This window comes from Argiope bruennichi, chromosome 11 (genome assembly GCF_947563725.1).
Source record: "Argiope bruennichi chromosome 11, qqArgBrue1.1, whole genome shotgun sequence".
NCBI classification, from domain to species: Eukaryota; Metazoa; Arthropoda; class Arachnida; order Araneae; family Araneidae; genus Argiope; species Argiope bruennichi.
In genome coordinates, this window is record NC_079161.1 from 47,130,405 (window position 1) to 47,153,687 (window position 23,283).

Here is a 23,283-nt window from a genome sequence, read left to right on the forward strand (position 1 = left end):
GAATGCTTTGAAAACAAAACACATTATGAAAACTTTAAACAGTTACAGGAATTTTGCTTTCCATATAAATTCTATTTCTTTTCTCTTTGCATCAATTTGGGAAACATGTTTTGAATAAAATAATAAAAAATTTTGCCTCTATGCATTTGCCACAATACAAAAATAAAATGGACGCATTATTCTTTCAGATTTCTAATAAATATCGATAATGTCGACAGCGTGGTGTTCTTGATGAGCATATGTCTTCTATCTATATTCCTAAATATCTCCTTGAATTCGGAAATATCTATCTCATCTAAAATCTGAAATTCTTTTCCCTCTTTTTGATAATTTTGAAATATTTTTCATCTACTCAATACTAAAAAAAGCAACCAAAGCTATATTAATTTTATTGTATTCGATAATAATATTATTGAAAAATTATACTTCAAATAATTCTTTTAATAATTTAAATCAGAGAAACATTGATGAAGGAAAACACAAAAACTAATTTCCCTGCTGTAATTCAGGATGGTCATAAAGTCTGTTTCCATTCTTTGATGGAATATGCAGTAAAAAATTTTAAAGAACAGAGAGAAATAACGTTTGATTCATATATTGTCAGTGGCATGGGAAAAATGGGTATAAAAAAATCTTAGAAAGAAAAGGAAGAAAGAAATATCATCAAAAACAAATTATAATAAAAATATCATTGATATGTAAGACTTAAGCGTTATGTGGATGAAAACACTTAAATTATTAAAGAAAGCAAAAGAAATGGAGAATATGAAAAAAATGGCTTTAATTTTTAAGAAAATGTTCTTTTATTAATCAACATTAGGGTTACATTTCCAATGTGCTAGTTTTTTGTGGAATTTCTAGCCTTTGACAATCTGTATATGACATTTTATTTCACTACAATCATGAATTTTATCGGCAAACGCGACTAAACAGAAAAATTTATTTTGTAACCAATTTTTTCAAACTATCAACAATAAACACCGAAATGTTGTTTACTTTTTTTGTTTAATTAATAGTTGCAGGAATAAAGGAAACCTCTTCATGTTCCAAAGTATATTCGTGATCAATCTGGTATCTTTACATGTGTGTGTTTGATGCTCTGCAAAATGAACAAACTGTCTTATAGAACATCAAAACCCAAATATATCAACCATCGATGAAATATTCAGCAGAGACAATTTATGCTAAATATTCTACATTCTCCATTGCATTATTTTATTGGATATTAGTTATCATGATAAGTACCAAAATTTTGCACTCTTTTTAATTAATTATATCTCTTTTCAGAAAGAAATAAAAGCACCACGAACTTCTTACAAAATGCATTCGTGTCAAATTTAATGTCCCTATTCACATATTTGTGATTTGACGCTCAATATTTCAATATACAATACTCAATATACAATTTTGATGCTTTGTGTTTTGATGCTCATGAACAAACTGTCTTGTTGAACATCAAAGCACAAATATGTGAACTGTCAGTGTAATATGGGGAAAGGAGAATTAGGGCTAAGTATTTTACAATAACAATTCCCTTATTTTGCTGGACAAAAGGTATAATGATAAACACCAACATTTTTCTTTCTTTTTAATTATTTCCAACATTTTTCTTTCTTTTTAATTTAATTTTCTTCTGAAGCAAGAAAAGAAAAGTACAATGCACCTCTTCCAAAATGCATTCGTGTCAAATTTAATGTCCCTATTCACATATTTGTGATTTGACGCTCAATATTTCAATATACAATACTCAATATACAATTTTGATGCTTTGTGTTTTGATGCTCATGAACAAACTGTCTTGTTGAACATCAAAGCACAAATATGTGAACTGTCAGTGTAATATGGGAAAAGGAGAATTAGGGCTAAGTATTTTACAATAACAATTCCATTATTTTGCTGGACAAAAGGTATAATGATAAACACCAACATTTTTCTTTCTTTTTAATTATTTCCAACATTTTTCTTTCTTTTTAATTTAATTTTCTTCTGAAGCAAGAAAAGAAAAGTACAATGCACCTCTTCCAAAATGCATTCGTATCAAATTTGATGCTCTTATTCACATATTTGTGTTTTGATGCTCTATTTAAACAAACTGTCTTGTAGAGCATCAAAACACAAATATAGCAAACATCGGTGGAATATTTAGCAGGGAGAATTTGGGCTGTGCAATCTTCATTACTTCGTGAACAAAAATTATAATGATAAACACCAACGTTTTGCTTTTTTTTAATTAATTGAAGCCTTAGGAAGAAAGAAAATAAAAGCACAATGCACCTCTTCCAAAATGCATTCAGATCAAATTTGATGTACTTAGTCACATATTTGTGTTTTGATGCTCTATTTAAACAAACTGTCTTGTAGAGCATCAAAACACAAATATAGCAAACATCGGGGGCATATTTAGCATGGAGAATTAGGGTTAAGAATTCTGCAATCTCTATTCCATAACTTTGCTGGTAAAGAAGACAGTACAATAAGTTGAATTTAATCAGCGTGGAAACAACATAACATACGAATATTTCCTTTTACTATTTGTTACGTGCTGCTATAATGTGTAAAACTGTAACATCTACAAATATGAATGAAAAGTGGTTCCTATCATTTCTTATGCCTATGCAATAATCATAATAATCATATGTAAGGATAATATTAATGATAATATTAATTATCTTTCAGATGTTCCACCTTCTGTTATATCAGTGTTTCCTGAACAGACAGCTCACCCAGGCGGATCCGCGTCCTTGAAATGTACTGCCACAGGAAATCCACCACCCCGTGTCACGTGGTATCTGGACGGCTCAATTATTGGCAGAACTGGCCGTATTTCGATCGGTGACTATATCACCGAGCACGCTCATGTGGTGAGCTTCCTGAACATCACAGATGTGCGTGTGGAAGATGGGGGCGAATACAAATGCCAAGTCAGCAATGACGTCGGATCGACGTCACATTCCGCACGCTTGAATGTCTATGGACCGACTTTCGTGAGACCGATGCCGAACGTTACTGCCATCTCTGGGGTAGATTTGATGGTCAGGTGCCCGTATGGAGGTTACCCAATCAAAGCAGTGCGATGGTTTAAAGGTATGTTTGTTTGAATTCAAGAATTTGGTAATCTAAATAGCAGTGTCATTGTTATTAATAATATATGTTAATATATAATATGTTTGCTGAATTAAATGTTTTATGACATTTAAAATATTGGATTATTTTTCTCACGGTGGAAATTTAATCTACCCTTTGATATTTAAGATTGGACGTCATGAACAATATCGTTTTCATCATAATAACATTCACCATAGCACAACTTGTATTAAAATATTAATGCAAATTTAACCACACTCTAACAGATGGTTAAATTTGCATTAATTTGGCTTCCAAAATGCTACAGAAATTGATTTGACGTTTTTATAATAATTCTAATTAATTAATCCAAACCTAACTAATTTTTATACACAGTAAATGTAAAAAGAAATTATACTGAAACAAAATCACTCTCCTTTTTAAACCATCCTAATGAATAAAAAAACGTTAACAATACACTCTTCTGGTTATGACCTAAATCATCAATCATTCTTTCAGACACAGTTTTTTTTGTAAGTAGAAGAATATATGACACTTTTATATTTATACTAATAGATAATATCAAATCTATCAAAATAAACGTAATAAACAATCAAAAATATTTAATCTATTAATTTACTCATGAATTTCAATACCAAAGCATTGCTCTAAAGCTACTATTCATTTGAGACTACCATTTTACGACAACTCTATCGCACTAAGAGGTGATCCCTGGAAGGATGAGCACATTTCAGGAATTCTACGTCATTTTTTGACCTTGATTTCTCTCCTATTAGATACTTATTCGTTCCATTTTTTTTTTCACATGTATATATGAGCTTCATTTCGTTTCTAAACGTATTATTTTATTTTAATACAGAATTTATTAATTTTATTTTAATGAATAATCCTTTTTTACTTCATTTTTAAATGTAAACACCTCCTCCTTTCGTCTTTCCTCTCACCCCTGTTTTGACGAATTAAACTCATCCTAACCCTTGCGCAAAAACATGGAGGATTTTAGAATCCGAATAGGAAACAATAGCACATCTTTATTTTTCTTCCGCTCATTCTATTCAAAGAAAATTCATTAGTGAGTGATGAATCATCCCACAATCAAGTTTTATACATTGAAGAGCCAGAAAAACTTGTATAAGCTTGCGGAAGCAAATAGCAGATGTATGCAACCAATCAGAATAACGAGAAGTGATCAGCTCCTATATAAGTCAAAGTGTATGGCAACCAATAGGATACTACGTTTAATCACCACCTCTAAACTGGCCAATCCTCAACCTGCTTAACTATCTATCTAAGAACTTTCACCTTCTCGATACTCTACACAGTCCATGACACTCTACCAAAATCAAAGTTAACATTCAGTAGCTATCATGAAGGAGACAGTCCTTTGAACCGATAATAACCTCCGATATTTCTCTGTTTGTTGTTGATAAAATGTTAACTTTCAATATCACAATAATAGATGTCATTTAAATAAATATCAAAAGAATAATTGATAGTAACTACTGTTGGTAGATATGTGGTGAAATATCCAGCATACCCAGTAGCGGATAACGGTGCCTTATCCATCGCTAAATACGAAATATAGGAGCAAAAATCGGTGTCCTGGCCTAAGCATTTCTTCCCCTTGATCTTGGCTTCCCTGGCTCGGACATGGTTGTTCTTGTAGAGAATACTTATCATAAATCATATATATCTATCATAAATCATATAAATCATATCAGATATCTGTAAACTACAGGCTCCGTCGAGACTGTGTGTGTCATAATTGCCGCACCGCTCATCATCCGGGTATGCTTTAAAAAAGCTATTCTCTCTCCTCCTCTTCGGAACGCTCTATCGCCCACTGCCTCGGTGAAGCTCGTAGTAAAAATCAAATGTTCTTTAGTTAAAATATGAATAAAATTATTTTTTTAAACATCCCAATAATTGGAGTCACAACAAATGCACGCAAGCCTAATTACGACATTTTTCCCCTGTGTTCTGCCTGTGAGGTGTATGAAAGAGACCTCCTGTAAAAAGGGCTTGTACAAGCGAGTGTGCGCGTGTCATCTTCATATGAGCTAGAAATCAAACTTCTGCCCTCAGTGGCTCAGGGCACCCTCAGAAGCTACTCCAAACCCCTTTCCGTTGTAAAGCGGACACGACATCATGAGGTGCAAAAATCGGGACGAAGCTTACACACAAATCAGCAAACAATTATACAGGAAATCGTTACCAAATTATATATCTGTTATTTGCTTAAGCTCGACTGGACTGACTCATCTTGTCTATATGTGTTCAATTTTATAGCTCCCCTGATAGGGCATCCAAAGTTCTAGAATACGCTAAGTATTTAAATATTAACTGATAAAGGATAATTAACTGATGATTATGATATATGAAAAACTACTTGACTATACTCGGAGTCATACCATGTAGGAAGGTGGTATTACGTTTATTAAAAGAAAACAAAAACTCTATGAGAGTAAAAGAGTGTCATAAAGTAACTATTTTTATAGAATTTAAGGATTTACTTTATTTAAGAATTCCAAAATATCTAGAATGTGAAAACCTCAAGAGGATGAGTGCATTTGTAATATAAAAAATGACATCTTTGACATCTATTGTTTTCGCTTATTAATATTGAAATTTGCAATTCATCAATAATTTACGCTTTTTTAAAAATTCATGTGCCATTCCACTTTATATAGAAGCACCTGTGAACTTTATGCTTTCAATAGCATCGTTTTTGGTTAATCCAATCTTGAGATTACATAACCCTGCTTTCCATAATCAGAAATGCATGAATGCTGAATTTGATGAGAATGGTAATAATTTCAGTCAGTCTATATATCTTCGTATCACTCGACTAAATTGGAATTGGAAACATTTCGATTTAGAAAACTGAAAACATTGCCTAAACACGGAAACAGAAACAAGTTTTCTTTCAATGTTTCTCCCTAATATCTTCAAGTAATTCCAAAACCACCGAACCCGCGTGCCAAAAAACGAACTCCACCTAATTTCTTGGAACGCTCTTTCAACTCGAGTCCCATCGAAACATATTGTCTCCCTCCCCCACCCCCCAACTGAAGCACAGTCAATCGCTAAAACAGCTACGCTCGCTGCTACAATGTCCTTCCATTTTGCACGGGATACAAAACAACAAAACTCGTGCATTCGCACTGTCATAACAAAGAAAGTGAATGGGGAAAAAATTCACTAAAAAAATAAAGGAAAAAAAGTCTCGTGTATTTCTATGAGACATCGCTTCCTTTTCTGTGGAAGTTATTCCTTTCTATTTTTGTTCGTCATGGAAAAGTTTTTCTATTATTCCGGAAGACATTTTGTTTCTGAAACTCGTCTGGAGCCTTTTAAGCAAATGATTTCCCCAGAAAAATACATATTCGCCCATATCTTTTATTATTTTTTTTTTATTTTCTTATTCTCTTCGTTTAATATTTTACCCCTTTTTTTCCAGGATAGAGTTCATTCTTCTATCCGAATTTTATCCTCTTGGACGCTCTCAAAAACCGTTATTTTCGGATTTGTAGTTGCTTTCTGGAATGTGTGTATTTTTGTTTGTTGTGCTCTTTTTGTATTTCTAGATGCCGCTGTACTAGGAAAAAATTCGCTTCGGGAATATTTTATTTATCAATTTATATCCTTTTCGAAATTTTTTTTTCCCTATTGGTGTTTTTGCTATGCGACTTTGCTTTTTTTTTATTATTATTATTTCTGAGAGGGCAGAATCAAAAACTTTTTTATTTTACTTTTGGGAGTTTTTTATTCCTTTTGGTAGATCTAGCTGCTTTGTTCTCGTCTTTTTTCCCCCTTTCCATCGTTGTTGTTTAGTTATTCCAAGCACGAGAATCCCTGCGAAGTTGGATGAACCTACTTAAAATCAATATTAATGATAGATGCCATCGACAGAACAAAATGGTTCTCCAATAATATTAAATATTGATATTATCTTGAAGTACTTCAAGTGTCAATATATTTCCAAGTATTTAGCTGAAGTATTTAGTTTTACTTATTTTACCCTTTAAAGGGCCATTTTTTTCTAGTCATATTATGTTAAAATATTTTTAGGCTTGAAATTCGAATACGAAAAGGAATTCATTTAGCTTATTAGATAAATTTAATTTGATTAATTAATTAATCTGGTTAATTAATAATTAAGTAACGAATCAAGACACATCATTTTGTGTAAGATAAAGAACTGAAGTATCTTAGTTTCTGTTTTACTAAAACAAATTGTCAGAACTTATGCCAACCTTTATGCCAAAATTTATCATACAAAGATTGATAAATTTGGTGGGAAGCATACTTCCCACGCCCCTGGAAAGGGTTAAAACAAAGGCAAACATTTTTCCTTGTTGTAGTATACATGGGTTTATTTTTAAACATGGCATAGGCTTTAATTTTATACATATTATTCTTATTGAAATTTTTGACAAATTTTAATTTTTGCTAACTTTAAATTATGCAATCTATAAAAGCATAGAGCATTAATGACAAACAATCTATCTATTGTAACTGTGACTCAATAACAAATTTATAAAGAATCAGAAATAGATTAAAAACTTCACATTTGGAAAATGCATTAAATTACTTAACCCTTTATAGGGCCATGGGAAGTATGCTTCCCACCAAATTCATCAATATTTGTATGGAATTATGTAGTTTTGCGTAAGTTCTGACAAATTTTTCAATCAGACGGAAACTTTGATGCTTCATTTCCTTATCTGATACAAAATGGTGTGTCTTGATTTGTCACTTAATTATTAATTAAACAAATTAATTAATGAATCAAAAGTAATTTATCTAATAAGCTAAATGAGTCACTTTTTTTAAGCCAATCACAATCCTAAAAATATTTTAATATATCATGACTAGAAGAAATTAGCCCTTTAAAGGGTTAAAGAAATATATTTTAAGTTGTTTGAGTTGTTAAGTTTTTTTACTATATTTTAAGTTATTTAATTTGTTTGTTAAGTTGTTTAAATAGCTATGTTTTAAGGAACTTTTTTTTGAGTTAGTTACATCAAATACAGTGATGAAAAAGTTGTAAAATCTAAGTTTCATATATTTTCCAGATTCTATTAGTCATATTAAAATGAATTTTTGAAACTTTAATGTATACAATAAATCAGCAGGAGTGGCCTTCCAACAATTTTCCGCACCTTCTTTAATGTAGGTATTATCTCACTCCACATTCCCACATAAAATCACTTGTGGGTAAAATGATAAATAACCATCAATTAGCAGGAGTGGCCTCCCAACACTTTTCCGCACCTTCTTTAATGTAGGTATTATCTCACTCCACATTCCCACATAAAATCACTTGTGGGTAAAATGATAAATAACCATCAATTAGCAGGAGTGGCCTCCCAACACTTTTCCGCACCTTCTTTAATGTAGGTATTATCTCACTCCATATTCCCACATAAAATCACTTGTGGGTAAAATGATTTGGCTCAAAATGTCTCGCAATACAAAACTCAAATGCCTTGAGTTTTTCATCATTTATTTTCAGAGCCTTGCACATAAGAGTTGTACACAAGTGTAGACATAACATAACGCCATCCTGTGCCCCCGGTGCCTATAACACTAAGTTATCTAACCAGTTGGAGGAGCACAAGATGGAAGGGGGGAAAAAGAAAAAAGAAAGAAGAAGATAAAAAGAAAGAGACGACAGACCATCTAGGGTTCTCCAGAGAGAATCACATTGGTGTCAAATCCTACATGACTATATTCAATTTTTTGGTGATGTAATAATTGGATAGAGGGGAAAAGAATACTTAAACAAATGGTGACTTTGAGTTGAACTTACAGGGAAAGGAGATTACTAACTGAAAAATTGATAAATTAGATTGAGAATATCTGTATGACATATATTAGTATATAAGTAATCATTAAAGAGTCAGAAATCTGTGGAGTCCTTCTGAATCCTGTGGTTTTGATTTCCTTCGTGAGAACTGCACTTTTGAGGGACTTTTGAAGTTATAATTTCGGCTGATTTTGACATGTGGCATTTTGGTCTCAGCTATTGTGTAGTCTTGAATAGGTCTTGGTATTTGTGAATATGGTTTACGATGGAGTGGATCTTGCCACGTGAAAGGGTATTCGATGCAACTTTCCTGTACCATTCTTCTTCGAGACTTGTTTCTGGCTTTCTCATGTGCCATGAGAGAGTCAGTAGGCATTCGGTGGCATAGTGAATTGGGGATCCTATCTTCCCACAGCTACAGTAAGGAGAGTTGGCCAGATGGAATCTCTGTAGGTATATCGGGAATGGACCGTGTCCAGTGAAGAAAAGAACATCCGCTCTGTTCCAGTTGGCAGCGTATAGAGAAACTTTCGGTATTATATTGAATGTGGAGAGACCTATTTCGCCTTCTTCCCATTCCTTTTGCCATATTGTCATCATATCGGTTTGGAGGATGTTCTTCAGGTGACATCTTGGGAGCTTCATTATATTCCGATCTTGATTAGCATTAGCCGCTGTTTTGGCTTGTTTGTCCGCCGCTTCATTCCCTTCATAGCCTACATGTGCCTTGATCCATGAGATTTTAATGTGAGGTTTTGCAAAAAGAAGGGTAAATGTATCTCTTGCTAATTGGCTATTGGATTTTGGAGAACTTGAGGCTTGTATACTTGCTTTATTGTCGACGTAAATAGTAACTGGATCTGATGTAGGAAGAGAGGTTGCGTATTTGACTGCTCTATTGAGTGCTAGTAATTCAGCTTGGAAGACCGTGTTTTCTTTCAATTGGCTGGTTGACCATTGGTGTATAGTCACTGCATCCTGCATGACACAAAATGCAGCCCCAACTCTTGCTGAGGATTTTGATCCATCTGTATAGATCCCGAGTACTACATTCTGAGACCCACCGTCTTCCAACGAAATTTGATGTGCTTGGAGATGTTTGGAAGGATGTGACGTCCAGCCCGTAGCTCTGTATTCATACTCGTGTGGGCTGATATGTGGTATACCATGTACGATTCCACGGAGTCTGTACAGTTCAGTCATTCTTGCCATCATTTGAAGCTGCAGATGTAGTGGTGACAAGCCAAAGATAACCTGAAGTGCTGCAGTAGGCGTGGTCTTGTATGCTCCCGTAATTGCTAACAGAAAGCTTCTTTGGATGGATGAGAGCTTTCTTGCTAATCTAACCGTTGGATGAAGGCACCAAACTCCAGCTCCGTGTGCAAGCATCCTTTCAATGACTGTCCTGTACAAATTTTTTCTGTGTCAAAGTGTTATCCCCCAAGATTTGCCAGCTATTTTGAGAAAATTGAATTGTTGTTGTTGCGCTTTCAATGCTAAATGCTTGAGGTGGGTATCCCAATTCAATTTATCATCAATATGGACACCTAGGTATTTAATGGCATGCGTCTGCTTTATTCTTTCTCCCTGCCAATAGATTCTGGGTCCTGCTACCTATTTACTAAACAGAATAAAGTTGGATTTCCCCGTGGACACTTCTAGATTGTTTATGTCAGCCCAGGATATAAATTGTGCTATTGATTCTTGGGTATTTTGTCTTAGATTTTCTTTTGTTTTGGCTTTAATGACCAGAACAAAATCATCGGCGAATGCTTGGATAGTTGTATGGGCAGGCCAGATTTCACTAAGCAGATCGTTCGCCACCAAGTTCCACAGAGCTGGACCACTGCACAATCCTTGGGGGCAGCCTTGCTTCTGTTCTCTTATGGCCCAGCCTTGACAGAAAGACCGTAAGACATAATCCCAAAAGTTTATTTTCGTATTTGCCACTGTCCCTAACAAAACTTAAAACAACCCCATACAATTCTGTCACAGGTGACTTTACATTGTTCTTGATTTATGGTGCATTGAAACCGTATACTTCTTTATGAATCACCCTGTATTAAAACTGCAAAAAAATTATTTTGTCACAAATAAGTATCCAAAAATTTTAATATTGTAAATATCTGTTACCGAAATATACAAGAAAACTAATTTACTCTTTTTATATTTTAAAAGCTATTAAATTTATTTTTACAAAATAATGATCTTCCTATTGTTCTTACTAATAAAAGAGACTTTGAAAAACAGCTCTACATTTGATGAAATCTAGGAATTACATTAATTATTAACATTTTTGATTTTGCATGTTATAATGAAAAAAAGAAATAAAACTTTAAAGTACATAAATGATTTCCTCATTCTTTCAAAACATTGAGTTAGATCAAAAGGCGAAACAAATTGTTTGTTTCAGAAAGAGTATGAAGAATTTTTTATATAAAGCTGAAATTTATGTGTTTAGGGAAAAATAAAATTAATAAAGCATATTTTTAGCATGCTAAAAACCATCATGAAATACTATTTAACCTTTTCCCCTCCGAAAAATAATTCGATGCATAATTATTCACCTAATACAAAAATTTGTTTATTGCTCCGAAAAATAAATAGATTTAATTGTTTTAAGTAGAATTCTCCAGTTTAATTAATTTGCATCTTCTTACTATTTTGCAGGTATTTTTAACAATCAAAATTAAATAAATAAATGAAATATCAAAATTATTGAATGATAATCCGAGTGCAAGTGGTTAAAATAGTATTTATGTAACTTCATAACTGCATAGTAGTCTAGCAAAACTATGCTAATTTCAAGCAGTAAAGAAAAACTTTCTACAAGATGTTATAATGAAGAAAAACATCGAATAATTAATATCGGAACAAAACATCAAAAAGTATTTTATATTTTAACTATTCAAATAAAACTTGCTTCTGAAGTCAATTAATTATATTTTTAAATGTTGTTAAATGTTAAAGTAATTATATTTTTTTAATGTTGAACTATAATATTTTTTTACATTTTGACTTTAAAATTTACTATCAGACATGTGAAAAGAAACTATTTATTTAAACCAAGTATATGTTTTTCAAATTGTATCAAACCATTCCGTTAAAATAGCGAAACAATTGCTTTTTTGTAAAAAAAAAAAAAAAAAATATCAGGAAATTTCCATATAAAATGCAAACATCTGTCAAATATGAAATTAGATTAATAAAAGAATCTATGATAAATTTTCAAAATTATAAAATCCATCGAAATTACTACCCTTCCCCCTCAAAAAAAGAAACTTCCTGTAAGTCTGAATCAGAATTTTAACCTAAATAATAGCTCTAAAAGTGATTTTTAACCTAACTAAACTTTGCTAAATTATGCCAATAAAGGAAGCTTTTAAAAAGATCTCTACAATAAATGAAGATAAAAACCCAAAAAATATTCTTATACTTTAACCGTTCAGAAAAAAAAAGTTCTCGAATTTTTACGATTTCTCTTAAGAAAATTATTTCCATTAATAGACATGACTTTGTATGTACCATAAAAATAAATTAGCTCCCTTAAACAAATAAGTATTTCGCCTTCCATCAATCTATTCTATAAAAAAAAGTAAAACAATTGTTTGTTACAGAAAAAGCATCGGAAAATTTTAATACAAAACACGAAACTAGATTAATACGAGAAAGTAATGATGTATTTTTTTACAATTTAAAAACCATCAAAGTTACTTTCTCATTGTCTTAAGAAAAATAAATAACCTGTTTAACAAAATAGATTTTTCATCCTCGATCGAAAAAAAAATGACATGCAAAACTGAGTTCATTTTATTATAAATTTTTGCAATTTTTCTGCATTTAATTTCATGCTATTTTATAGCGAAGCAATAAACCAAAACATCTATAAAGCTATATCCGAATAATAAATGGGAAAAGGGAAAATCAAAAAAGATTTAAGTATTTAGTTAAAACACGGTGGATTTTATACGTATTATAAAAAAAAACTGATTAATCTCGGTTTCAAAAGAAACAGCCAAACCTCCTTCAAAAATAGTGAAAAATGTTTCTGGCCATTAAATTTAAAGTTCCTTTTAAAACACATTCGTCTGGAAAATGAAAAACATACTAAGATAGCACTTTGGAAATTAAGGATTACACCAGGGAAATCAATAGAACGAATTTAAAGATCCTTCATTCTTTAAATATAGCTTTAAAAAAATTCCCAGATTTCGACTTGTATGTATGTACGTATGTGCATATATATATATACATCTTTTTATAAGTCAGATCAGGCGAAATAAAATATACGATCTTCAGCTAAAACAATTTTTTGGAATTCTCAGGTTTTACATAGCGAGGAAGAAACGAAAGCGGGAAAATTTTCGTTTTCCTTTTTTCCCTTCCTTGATTAATGTGGAAAGAGAAAAATTAGATTCTGGAATTTTCGCAACGGGAGAACGAAATATTTAATTTTCCTGGCAATTTTTTCTCCCCTTCCTTTATGCCTTTCTTTCTTTCCTTTTTTTTTTTTTTTAACTCGAGTCTGGTTATGTTTGTGAAAAAATGCAAACTGAATTCGTGCCATATTTCTTACGTAGAAATTAATAGTCTAATAGAAAGCAGAAACATTAAGAATGAAACATTGTTGCTATACAAGGTAGCAAATAAAATACTTTTTTAGATATTTTATCATGTTAAATAAAAGAAAAGCTTTCGATATCGCTCGCTAAAGCTTGAAGCCATTAACATCGAAGAAAAAAAAAGGCAGATAGGTAGAAAGTACAAATTATAATTCAAGAACTAAATATCTTACGCGAATATTTTTTTTTTTGTGTGTGTGTGTGTAAATCATATTTTTAACATAGTTTCTGCTTTCAGTTATTTTAAATAAATGATGATCGTTATAAGTAAGGAATTAAATATGCCCTGTTGCGTGTAATGTTTTTTCCATGGAAATTTAATGAATCTCATTTAAAACTACCTTGCTAATATATTGGATTTAAAAATTTCAGCGTATAACTCTTCTAAAGGATGTCTAAAGCAGTGAATTAGTCATCTAATTATATTAAATATAAATATAAATTTGAATATGTAAAATAAATAATCTTTTTTTAAACATAGAATTTAAAAAAAGAGAAGTTACAGAAAAAAAATCGTTTGCGTTTCTTTAATAAGGAATTTAGCTCGTAATTTGAAACGAAACAAATATTTCAAAACATGGAAAAAATATTACTAAACATTCCTTATTTATTCCCTTCTCTGAAATAATTTTAATTAAGTTTAATACTGTAGTACTAGAAAAAATATTTATTTTAGAAAACAATGTAACATGAATCTAGTGAATATATTCGAAAATAATTTATCATAATTCCATGAAAAATGAAGATGTTTCATATTACACAAATATTTTTTAAATAATATCTATTTTAAATTATTATTATTCCATTATTGTTTGTATTCATATATTTTCTAATATTGCTGAATTTGTTTTATAATAATAATTGTTGCTTGTATTTTTCTAACAAGATATTTTTAATTCAATAAATTTAATAATTTTATTAGCAGCTTTCATATTCAAAAATTACAAAATACATTTTATTTTACGTATAAAGGCATTTTGAACAATGAGTACAAATTTTTAATCCAAGAATTTATTGTAAGATTTACTTACTATTTATTGTGAGATTTTATTACTATTTATTTGCTATTCTGTCTATAGGCAAAAATTTATTTTTCATGAAGAAAAAAATTATTACTTTTAAATTCATTTTCATAATAAATTGTAAATGTTACTATAAATGCATTTACATTGTTTCTTTATTTTTATTTTATTTTATTTCTTCGTTAGTTACAATTCTTTGTCGTTTTTTTTTATAAGTAGAGACAGAAATGGTGGAAATGAAAAGTAAAGAAAAAAAAAAGACATTAGAAAGCAGAATCAATGTATATAAAGAAAATTATATTAAATTTAGTGATGCAGTAATTAAATTTTTGAATTCTTTAAACACTTGTATTTATTTCTTATTTGTAAAATTGAAATTTTGCAATCGAGTTTTCATTTTTCCTTTCCTTAAGTTCTGAAACTTTGTATAATTGATAAAAAAAATATATGATTTTAATATTTAACGTTTTTTATCGTCAATAAAATGTAATTCAGTATTTCAATTCAATGCTTTTAAGCTAATGGCGCAATCTGGTAATAAATGTAAGGAAACGTTCCAAAATTTCATGATATATAAAATAAGTGTATTCTAAAATAAAAATTGAAAGGAAAATAATTAATATGATTGGGAGGGGGGGGTTTATTTAAAGTGCACTAATCAAAATGTGAATTTGAGAAATAGTTTTATTTATTTTTATATTCAAGTCATGAATTCTATATGTTAACAGTTACAGTATATCTATTTTGCAATTAGTATGCCAAATTAAAAATCCATTCTCCTATCAGCAATATATTGAGATCAGTTGTTTTCTGATACATGTTGCATTATTTATATCCCGTTATTGCAAATCATATTATCATAAGTGCAAATTATATATGCAAGTCATGATAATTTTAAGAAACAAATCATAAATATATAATTATAGAACACTTATTACGTAGTAAGAATGGCAAATTATAAGAGCATTTATTAACGAGCAATATTCTAAGGTCTGATATTTCATAACAGATATTGAATTATGATGGCTATCTAAAATGTATTTGACCTTTGGCCAGGAAAAATATATGACGATATTGGGACCCTAATCCCCTTCAAAGTAGGCCCCTTGTGTTTTCGCACATTTAAACCACCGATCCTTCCACTGCCGTAAACACTCCTGGAAGGCTTCTTTTGGATTAGGGTTTATATCCGTTGTTGCTTTCTGCATTATCTCTTTTCTTCTCAAAACCGGGATTCTTTCAATCACATCTTCAATTTCAGAAACAATCAGAAGTCGCAGGGTGCCATATCTGGAGAGTAGGGAGGTTGAAAATGACTGGAATTCCTTGTTTACCAAGAAAATCTGAATCAGTCATCTTGAGAGAAATAAAAAATCCAATGAATACTTATAACAGCCCCTTACTCAATACTTACTTAGTAAGGGATAATAAATATTTACAGTATATTACATTACCTACGTAATCAATACGGTACTTTATAAATCCATCCACCTGCGAGCAATATACTATTTATTGTTCTCTAATATGTGTATAGTTGCTAATGACCTTTTACTACAAAATATAACAAATAGAAGGAGAGCCCTATAGCAGGTATAGAAAGAAACAGGTAGTCAAAAGCAATCCATAGGAAAAATTGCATCGCTAGGATTTGTCTAAATTGTTTTATGTGCAAATTGTATTTTATGTGTAATTATTTGTGACTATAGTTTATAAGTATAATTTTATTTGAGCTTTTCGGCGGCTGTCTTTCTTTAATTATACAGTCACAAATTTGGTGGGAGCGATGGAATTTAAGAAATACAGGCGCCGTCCGGTTCAAATAAAATCTGCTGAGCTACAGTCACGAGAAATGAGGTACGACACAATTAACACATAAAACAATGTAGACAAATCCTAACGAAACTACATTTCAGGTATTCCGCGGTTGACTACCTATTTTTCTATATAGCCACTAGAGGGCTCTCCTTCAATTTGTTACAAAACTATAATAGTATACATATTATATAAATAGGTCATAAATACAAATAAGGTACATTGTTTTAAAGCAAGATATTATAAATATTTACAGTCAAATTATCCTACAAGACAAATTCTACGGCCATCAACCTGCAGGCCATATAATGATATCTATTGTTCTCTAATATGTGTTCATTTATTAACAACTCTCCACTGCAAATCATAGCATCACAAGTGCAAATGAAATATTTAGCTCATAGATGCAAATCATGAGCTAATTTAAGGAATCACTTTTGCATTACGCTTCACGAAATGACGTTGACTCTATTAATTCTGCATCATATTCGAATTGTTGTAATAATGAATTGTTCATTCGTATTCACAGGTGGAATTCTATTACCTCTTCATCACAGACAAAAGGTCAGCCATGGAGGCACTTTATCAATTCAGAGTGTACAGAGGGCTGCGGACGAAGGCGAATATAGCTGTGTGGTCCGCAGTATGGACGGCGAAACGGCCACCGGCACCACCTTTGTGTCAGTCGTTGGTATGTAGCATAAATGGTTCTGCTATCTGTTGCTTAATTTAGTAATTAAATTTTAGTGTAACTGTGAAATTGAGAATTATGTATTTGAGGCAATCACGCATAGGAGGTAATTGATTTATATAAAGCAGCATTAAAGTCTCAACTTTAAATAAATATGTGTAAATTATCAAATATATAACGAAAATTATTTAATGAATAAACAGCAGGCTATAAAAGATATTTCTGAATTATTATATCACCTTTATCACTGAATTATTATATCACCTTTATCACTGAATTATTATTATCACCTTTAATACCTACCTATCTAATGACCTTTAATACCTATTAATCTATTAGAGAGTTAAAATGGTTGCTAACCCAGTAAATAATTTTAGTGGAATAATCTTATAACTTTAAACGAGTAATTCTTGAGTGTATATATATATATATATATATATATATATATATATATATATATATATATATATATATATATAATATGAATTTAATTCGTGTATCTCGGAAACGGCTCTAACGATTTGGATCAAATTTTATATTTAAATTAGATTTTGCTTTTTAACCCCTTGCCTTCCGCGTACGTATATATATGTCTCCCTAAGTCAATGTGTTTACTGCCCCTGGCGTATATATACGCCTCGCAACTATATATATATACGAGGCACTGGGGACCGAATCTCGCAAGTTATCCTCGGCAGGTAAGGGGTGAAGTTTATCTGGTAGATGTCTTCTGGAGAAAATAATATAGCCATTTTAGGGAGAAAAATTCTGCGAGCCATTCTTTTCGGGATAGAAATCAACAATGTTTGGAGAAGAAGATACAACTTTGAGTTATATAAAATCTTTAGAGAACCAAATATTATAAAGTTCATAAATATAAATTGGATGAACTGGGCGGCTCATATATTTGGAATGGATGATGATTACATATTTAAAAAAATTCTTTTACATAAACCTCTAACAAGTAGAAAAAGGGGTAAACCCAAAATGAGATAGATGGAGACAGTGGTGATAGACTTCCTGGCTATCCAAGAAAGAAACAGGCGTTCAAATGACAAAAATAGAATGCAGTGGAACAGAATTCAGAGGAAGGCACTGACCAACCCGGGGTTGTGTAGCCAAATATGATAATGATAAGGGGTCTTTCATGAAGAAACGTAATTTTACACAAAGAAAAACACATTTTTTATAAATAATTGTTGACATGTGGCTATACATGAATTGTATAAGCATATCAGAGATGGAATTGTGGTTAGGGCTTTGAACTCCCATGCATTTTTCTCACTTCGATCCCATGGTTGAAATTCAATTAGATTTCACTTATAACTTCAAATGAGCCACCGCCGAGAGAAGCACCGTTTTCCACGTACTTTTTTATTTATGACTGCAACATTACCGTAAGATATTTTGTACATTATCTCACATTTAGTGAAGAAATAACTATATTTAGAATGTTTCTTTAAACGTTTAGAATTATAAAGTATTTATTTTACTAAATTTAGTTTATGTTTAAATATTTAGAACAAATTATATAATACTAGGAATATAGAAGCGTTTAACTTCAAATGAATTAAACTATTCAATGTAATAAAGTAGGCACCTTATTTTGTAACTTCTAACAAAAATGATCATCATAGAAGAATTTATTTTTCGGAATTCATATAATATCTATTATTTTTTTATCTATATTATATCTTTGTCGTGAAATCTTGAAATATGAAAATGTTATGACTTTAACTTATTATAATTTGAATATAGATTAGAATAATTTATTATTTATTACACTATCGATTTATATCAGAAATTATCTATCGCAATAAACTGCATAGTTTATTTAATTGTTTTAACAAAGATCTGACAATTACAGATATTTTTCGGAATTCATATAATATCTATTATTTTTATCTATATTATATCTTTGTCGTGAATTCTTGAAATATGAAAATGTATGACTTTAACTTATTATAATTTTTATATAGATTAGAATAATTTATTATTTATTACACTATCGATTTATATCAGAAATTATCTATCGCAATAAACTACATAGTTTATTTAATTGTTTTAACAAAGATCTGACAATTACAGATATTTTTCGAAATTCATATAATATCTATTATTTTTATCTATATTATATCTTTGTCGTGAATTCTTGAAATATGAAAATGTATGACTTTAACTTATTATAAATTGAATATAGGTTAGAATAATTTATTATTTATTACACTATCGATTTAAATCAGAAATTATCTATCGCAATAAACTACATAGTTTATTTAATTGTTTTAACAAAGATCTGACAATTACAGATATTTTTCGAAATTCATATAATATCTATTATTTTTATCTATATTATATCTTTGTCGTGAATTCTTGAAATATGAAAATGTATGACTTTAACTTATTATAAATTGAATATAGGTTAGAATAATTTATTATTTATTACACTATCGATTTATATCAGAAATTATCTATCGCAATAAACTACATAGTTTATTTAATTGTTTTAACAAAGATCTGACAATTACAGATATTTTTCGGAATTCATATAATATCTATTATTTTTATCTATATTATATCTTTGTCGTGAATTCTTGAAATATGAAAATGTATGACTTTAACTTATTATAAATTGAATAAAAGTTAGAACAATTTCTTATTCATTACGCTTTATTTCAAAAATTATCTATTGTAATAAAGAATTTAATTATTTTTAATAAAGATCAGAAAAAAATTTAGTGGGTAACTTTTCTTAATTTCAAGACAAATTATTTAAGCAAATAAAAGAATCTAGTCATTTTCTAACTAATTGTAAATATCGCCATAATAAAAATAATATTAATTACCAAGTTGTCACTGTTATCTAATTTATGTTATTCAATAATTTTAATATACAATAGAATAGAAATCACATTGTTTAGAATTATTTATTAATTTTATGCATATAACTATAGTCTATCCATTTCAATAAATTTATACATTTATTTTTTCGCTTGTAACAAAGGAAATGTAAAAAATAACGTAGCTTTTTTTTGTAATATTTGTAACAAAGATAATGGGAAAATAATAAATATCAACACCTTTTTAGTTTGAACTTATTTTATTGATTAGTGTTCTATAAGGATTAACATTTTGAAAAAGTTTTATTTTTCAATTTTGTACAGGGATAAATATCGGGAAATATAATGTTCTTTTTCTGGTTATTTATAAAGCCATAAATAATCTTATTCAATAAAATGATTATATTGTTTTCTGAACGTGATTATGATTGTTTTCTGTATATTTATAAAGCTATAAATAATCTTATGCAAAAAAAGTGATTATCTTGTTTGCTATACTTTAAAATTTGTAATGAAAATAATATTGTTTAACATTTATCTATGTTGAGAATTATAGAGCCTATACAAGACCATTCAAAAATATTCATATGTACTTAGAAATAAAATGGAGGATGTTAAACTATATTTTCAGATGAATCATTTACTTGAAAAATCATATTAACCCTTTATTTAACAACGGTACTTTAAAGTACTGTTTAAATCCGACTGATATCTTCGTAATATGATTACTCTTTCTAACAATATTTAAAAGAAAATGAAGAGAGTATTTCCAATGGAAAGCAGTAGATATCAACTAAAAATAATATCAATTTTTTTAATTATTAATCAAATTAATTTAGTTACTTCAATTAATTAAAAAAATACTTTTTTCTTCCCCCTTGTGTTTATTCCGTACCATAACTTAACTAATGGTTCAAAAATAAATGTGAAAAATTGGTGTTAAACTAATTTGGTAAATAAAGGGTTACGGTTATGTAGATCATTATATCATACAAGCATCTTTACCTAGTAAATTATTCCACTAAATTGTTTTATAACAAACATCAAATGATACGATCAACATGAAACTTCAGACTTAATTCACTTTCATAGTCGTGAAATTGTATTTCAAAGGCACGATAAAAACTTTTATTGCTGACGATAAAATCCATAAATAGATATCTGTGATTGAATGGACAATTCCAAAAACCTTGGATGTAACATCTAAAAAAAACGGCATCTAAAATTAGATTCCTGATACATACGTCAACAGTTTTTCAGGCGTCAAACATCCCATCAGAAAAAAAGTATAAAAGTTAGAGCTTAAATAAAAACCGGAAACCCATCCCAAGCTTTTTCGCCCAAATATTGCGCGATATATATCTTCTACAAGCTCCGAAACTGTCGTCTGCTTCTTGCGTTCTTCCTATTCATATCCATTTTAAGACGCTTTCCTGGATGCCTTGAGATGGATAGTAGAGCAATTTATGAGAGAAGGGAGGCTAGCTGCAAAAGCATACTTCAACCTTGTTATTCCGCGGAATAGCATACAATTCATGCATACAATTTCCGCTCTAAGAGGAAGGAAAACTGAAATTTTGTTCATTACATCGTTGCCGTGAAAAACGATATGTGTTTAGGGTAAAGGTTTAAATATGTTTTTCATGTGCTATCGTAACGGAAGTAATGTGTCATCGGATGTTTTTATTTTGAAGCGTAATCACCATTTTCGTTGTGGTTATCCTGCTAAGGGATGAAAAATACATCAGTTATGTACTTTTCTCAGGTGACTTTTAGGATATATTGAGTCGTAAAGGAAGTGCACATTTTTAGAAGTAATAAAGTTGCGATATTTTTCCAAAAGGTTCAACATAAATTTATAATTTAGCGAAACTAATATCATAATAGTACTTAATATCATTCCATTTAATTAAACTTAAGTTAATTTTCGAAACTCAATAGAGAGAATTTTGCAGGGAATGTTATTCCAACTAATAATAAAGATGAATACCTATGCCTCTATCTGTAAATGTGTTTGCGCGTCTATCTGTAAATGTATGTGTGCGTCTATCTGTAAATGTGTTTGCGCGTCTATCTGTAATCACCAGTTTCGTTATGGTTGTCCTGCTGAGGTATGAAAAATGCATCAGTTACGTTCTTTTCTCAGGTGACATTTAGGATATATTGAGTCTTAAAGGAAGTGCCCATTTTTAGAAATAATAAAATTGCGATATTTTTCCAAAAGATTCAGCATAAATTTATAATTTAACGAAACTAAATTACCTAATAATATTCCATTTAATTAAACATAAATATGTTTTTCATGCACCTTCGTAAAGGAATTAATGTGTCATTGGATGTTCTTATTTTGAAGCGTAATCGCCATTTTCGTTGTGATTATCCTGCTAAGGGATGAAAAATGCATCAGTTATGCTCTTTTTTCAGGTGACTTTTAGGATATATCGAGTCTTAAAGGAAGTACACAGTTTTTAGAACATATTTTCACTCATTTCGTCAATTTTTAAAAATTACTTTTTTTACTTAATTTTAAACTATAAATTACATTATTGCCTAGAAATTTAAACCGTTTCATAGTTTTCGACAAATATTTAATCTACTCATTTTCTTCCATTATTAAAAGCTAAAGAAAACCGATTTTGCTATCACGGACATGAAATATATAAATGATGTAACTGAAATTAAATATAATTTATATCCCCAACTAACTAGGTGGTCGTCAAAGATAGCCATCATATGATTTTCTTATTATTGATAATACAGACTATTTTTCCATGCATATTATTGCTATTATGAATCGACAAAACAGAATTATATAATCGAAAAAAAATAATAAAAAACTACAGAATTCGAATCAATAAAATATTTAATTAAAGTATATTTGGTTATAAATTATGTAACAATAAAATTTTGACCAAAAATTTATCGTTTCTATAAATTAATATTTTTTTTAATTCAATTCAACATAAAAAATAAAATTACAAAACAAGAGATTTTAGACTGAAGTTTTCTTAGCTTTGACATTAAAACAATTATTTTTGTTTTATTTTAAAACAAGATCATTATTTTTCGTATGGTTATCTTCCTAAATAATGAAGAAATGCAAATTATATATAAATTTTTCCTTTGTGAGTTTTAAGATAGATTTCGTCTTAAAAGAAGTGCATTTTTTAAAAAAATACAATTTTACAAATAATTTTTAATGTGCTTACAACGATGAGGGGACTAATGTAAGTAATATCAATTCATTTAAAAACGCTGTATTTAATTAATCTAATGTTATAATAAATTCCGAAATTAATTTAAACACGAAATATTTTTCAAGTGAATATCCATATGTAATTTATAAGATCAATTCACTAATGCACTTCATTTTCTTCATGAAAACTTATCTTTATTAACA

At 29.8% G+C, this 23,283-nt stretch overlaps 1 protein-coding gene across 4 annotated transcripts in view; it reads left to right on the top strand.

The window, feature by feature from the left end:
* LOC129957597 (cell adhesion molecule Dscam2-like) overlaps positions 1-23,283 on the top strand; it is a 929,106-nt gene that overhangs the window by 721,647 nt on the left and 184,176 nt on the right. For all 4 annotated transcript variants that reach the window (XM_056070014.1, XM_056070015.1, XM_056070016.1 and 1 more), the window contains exons 8-9: positions 2,677-3,084; positions 16,882-17,043. In XM_056070014.1, coding sequence (XP_055925989.1) covers positions 2,677-3,084; positions 16,882-17,043 — 570 coding nt within the window. The remainder of the gene's footprint in view (positions 1-2,676; positions 3,085-16,881; positions 17,044-23,283) is intronic.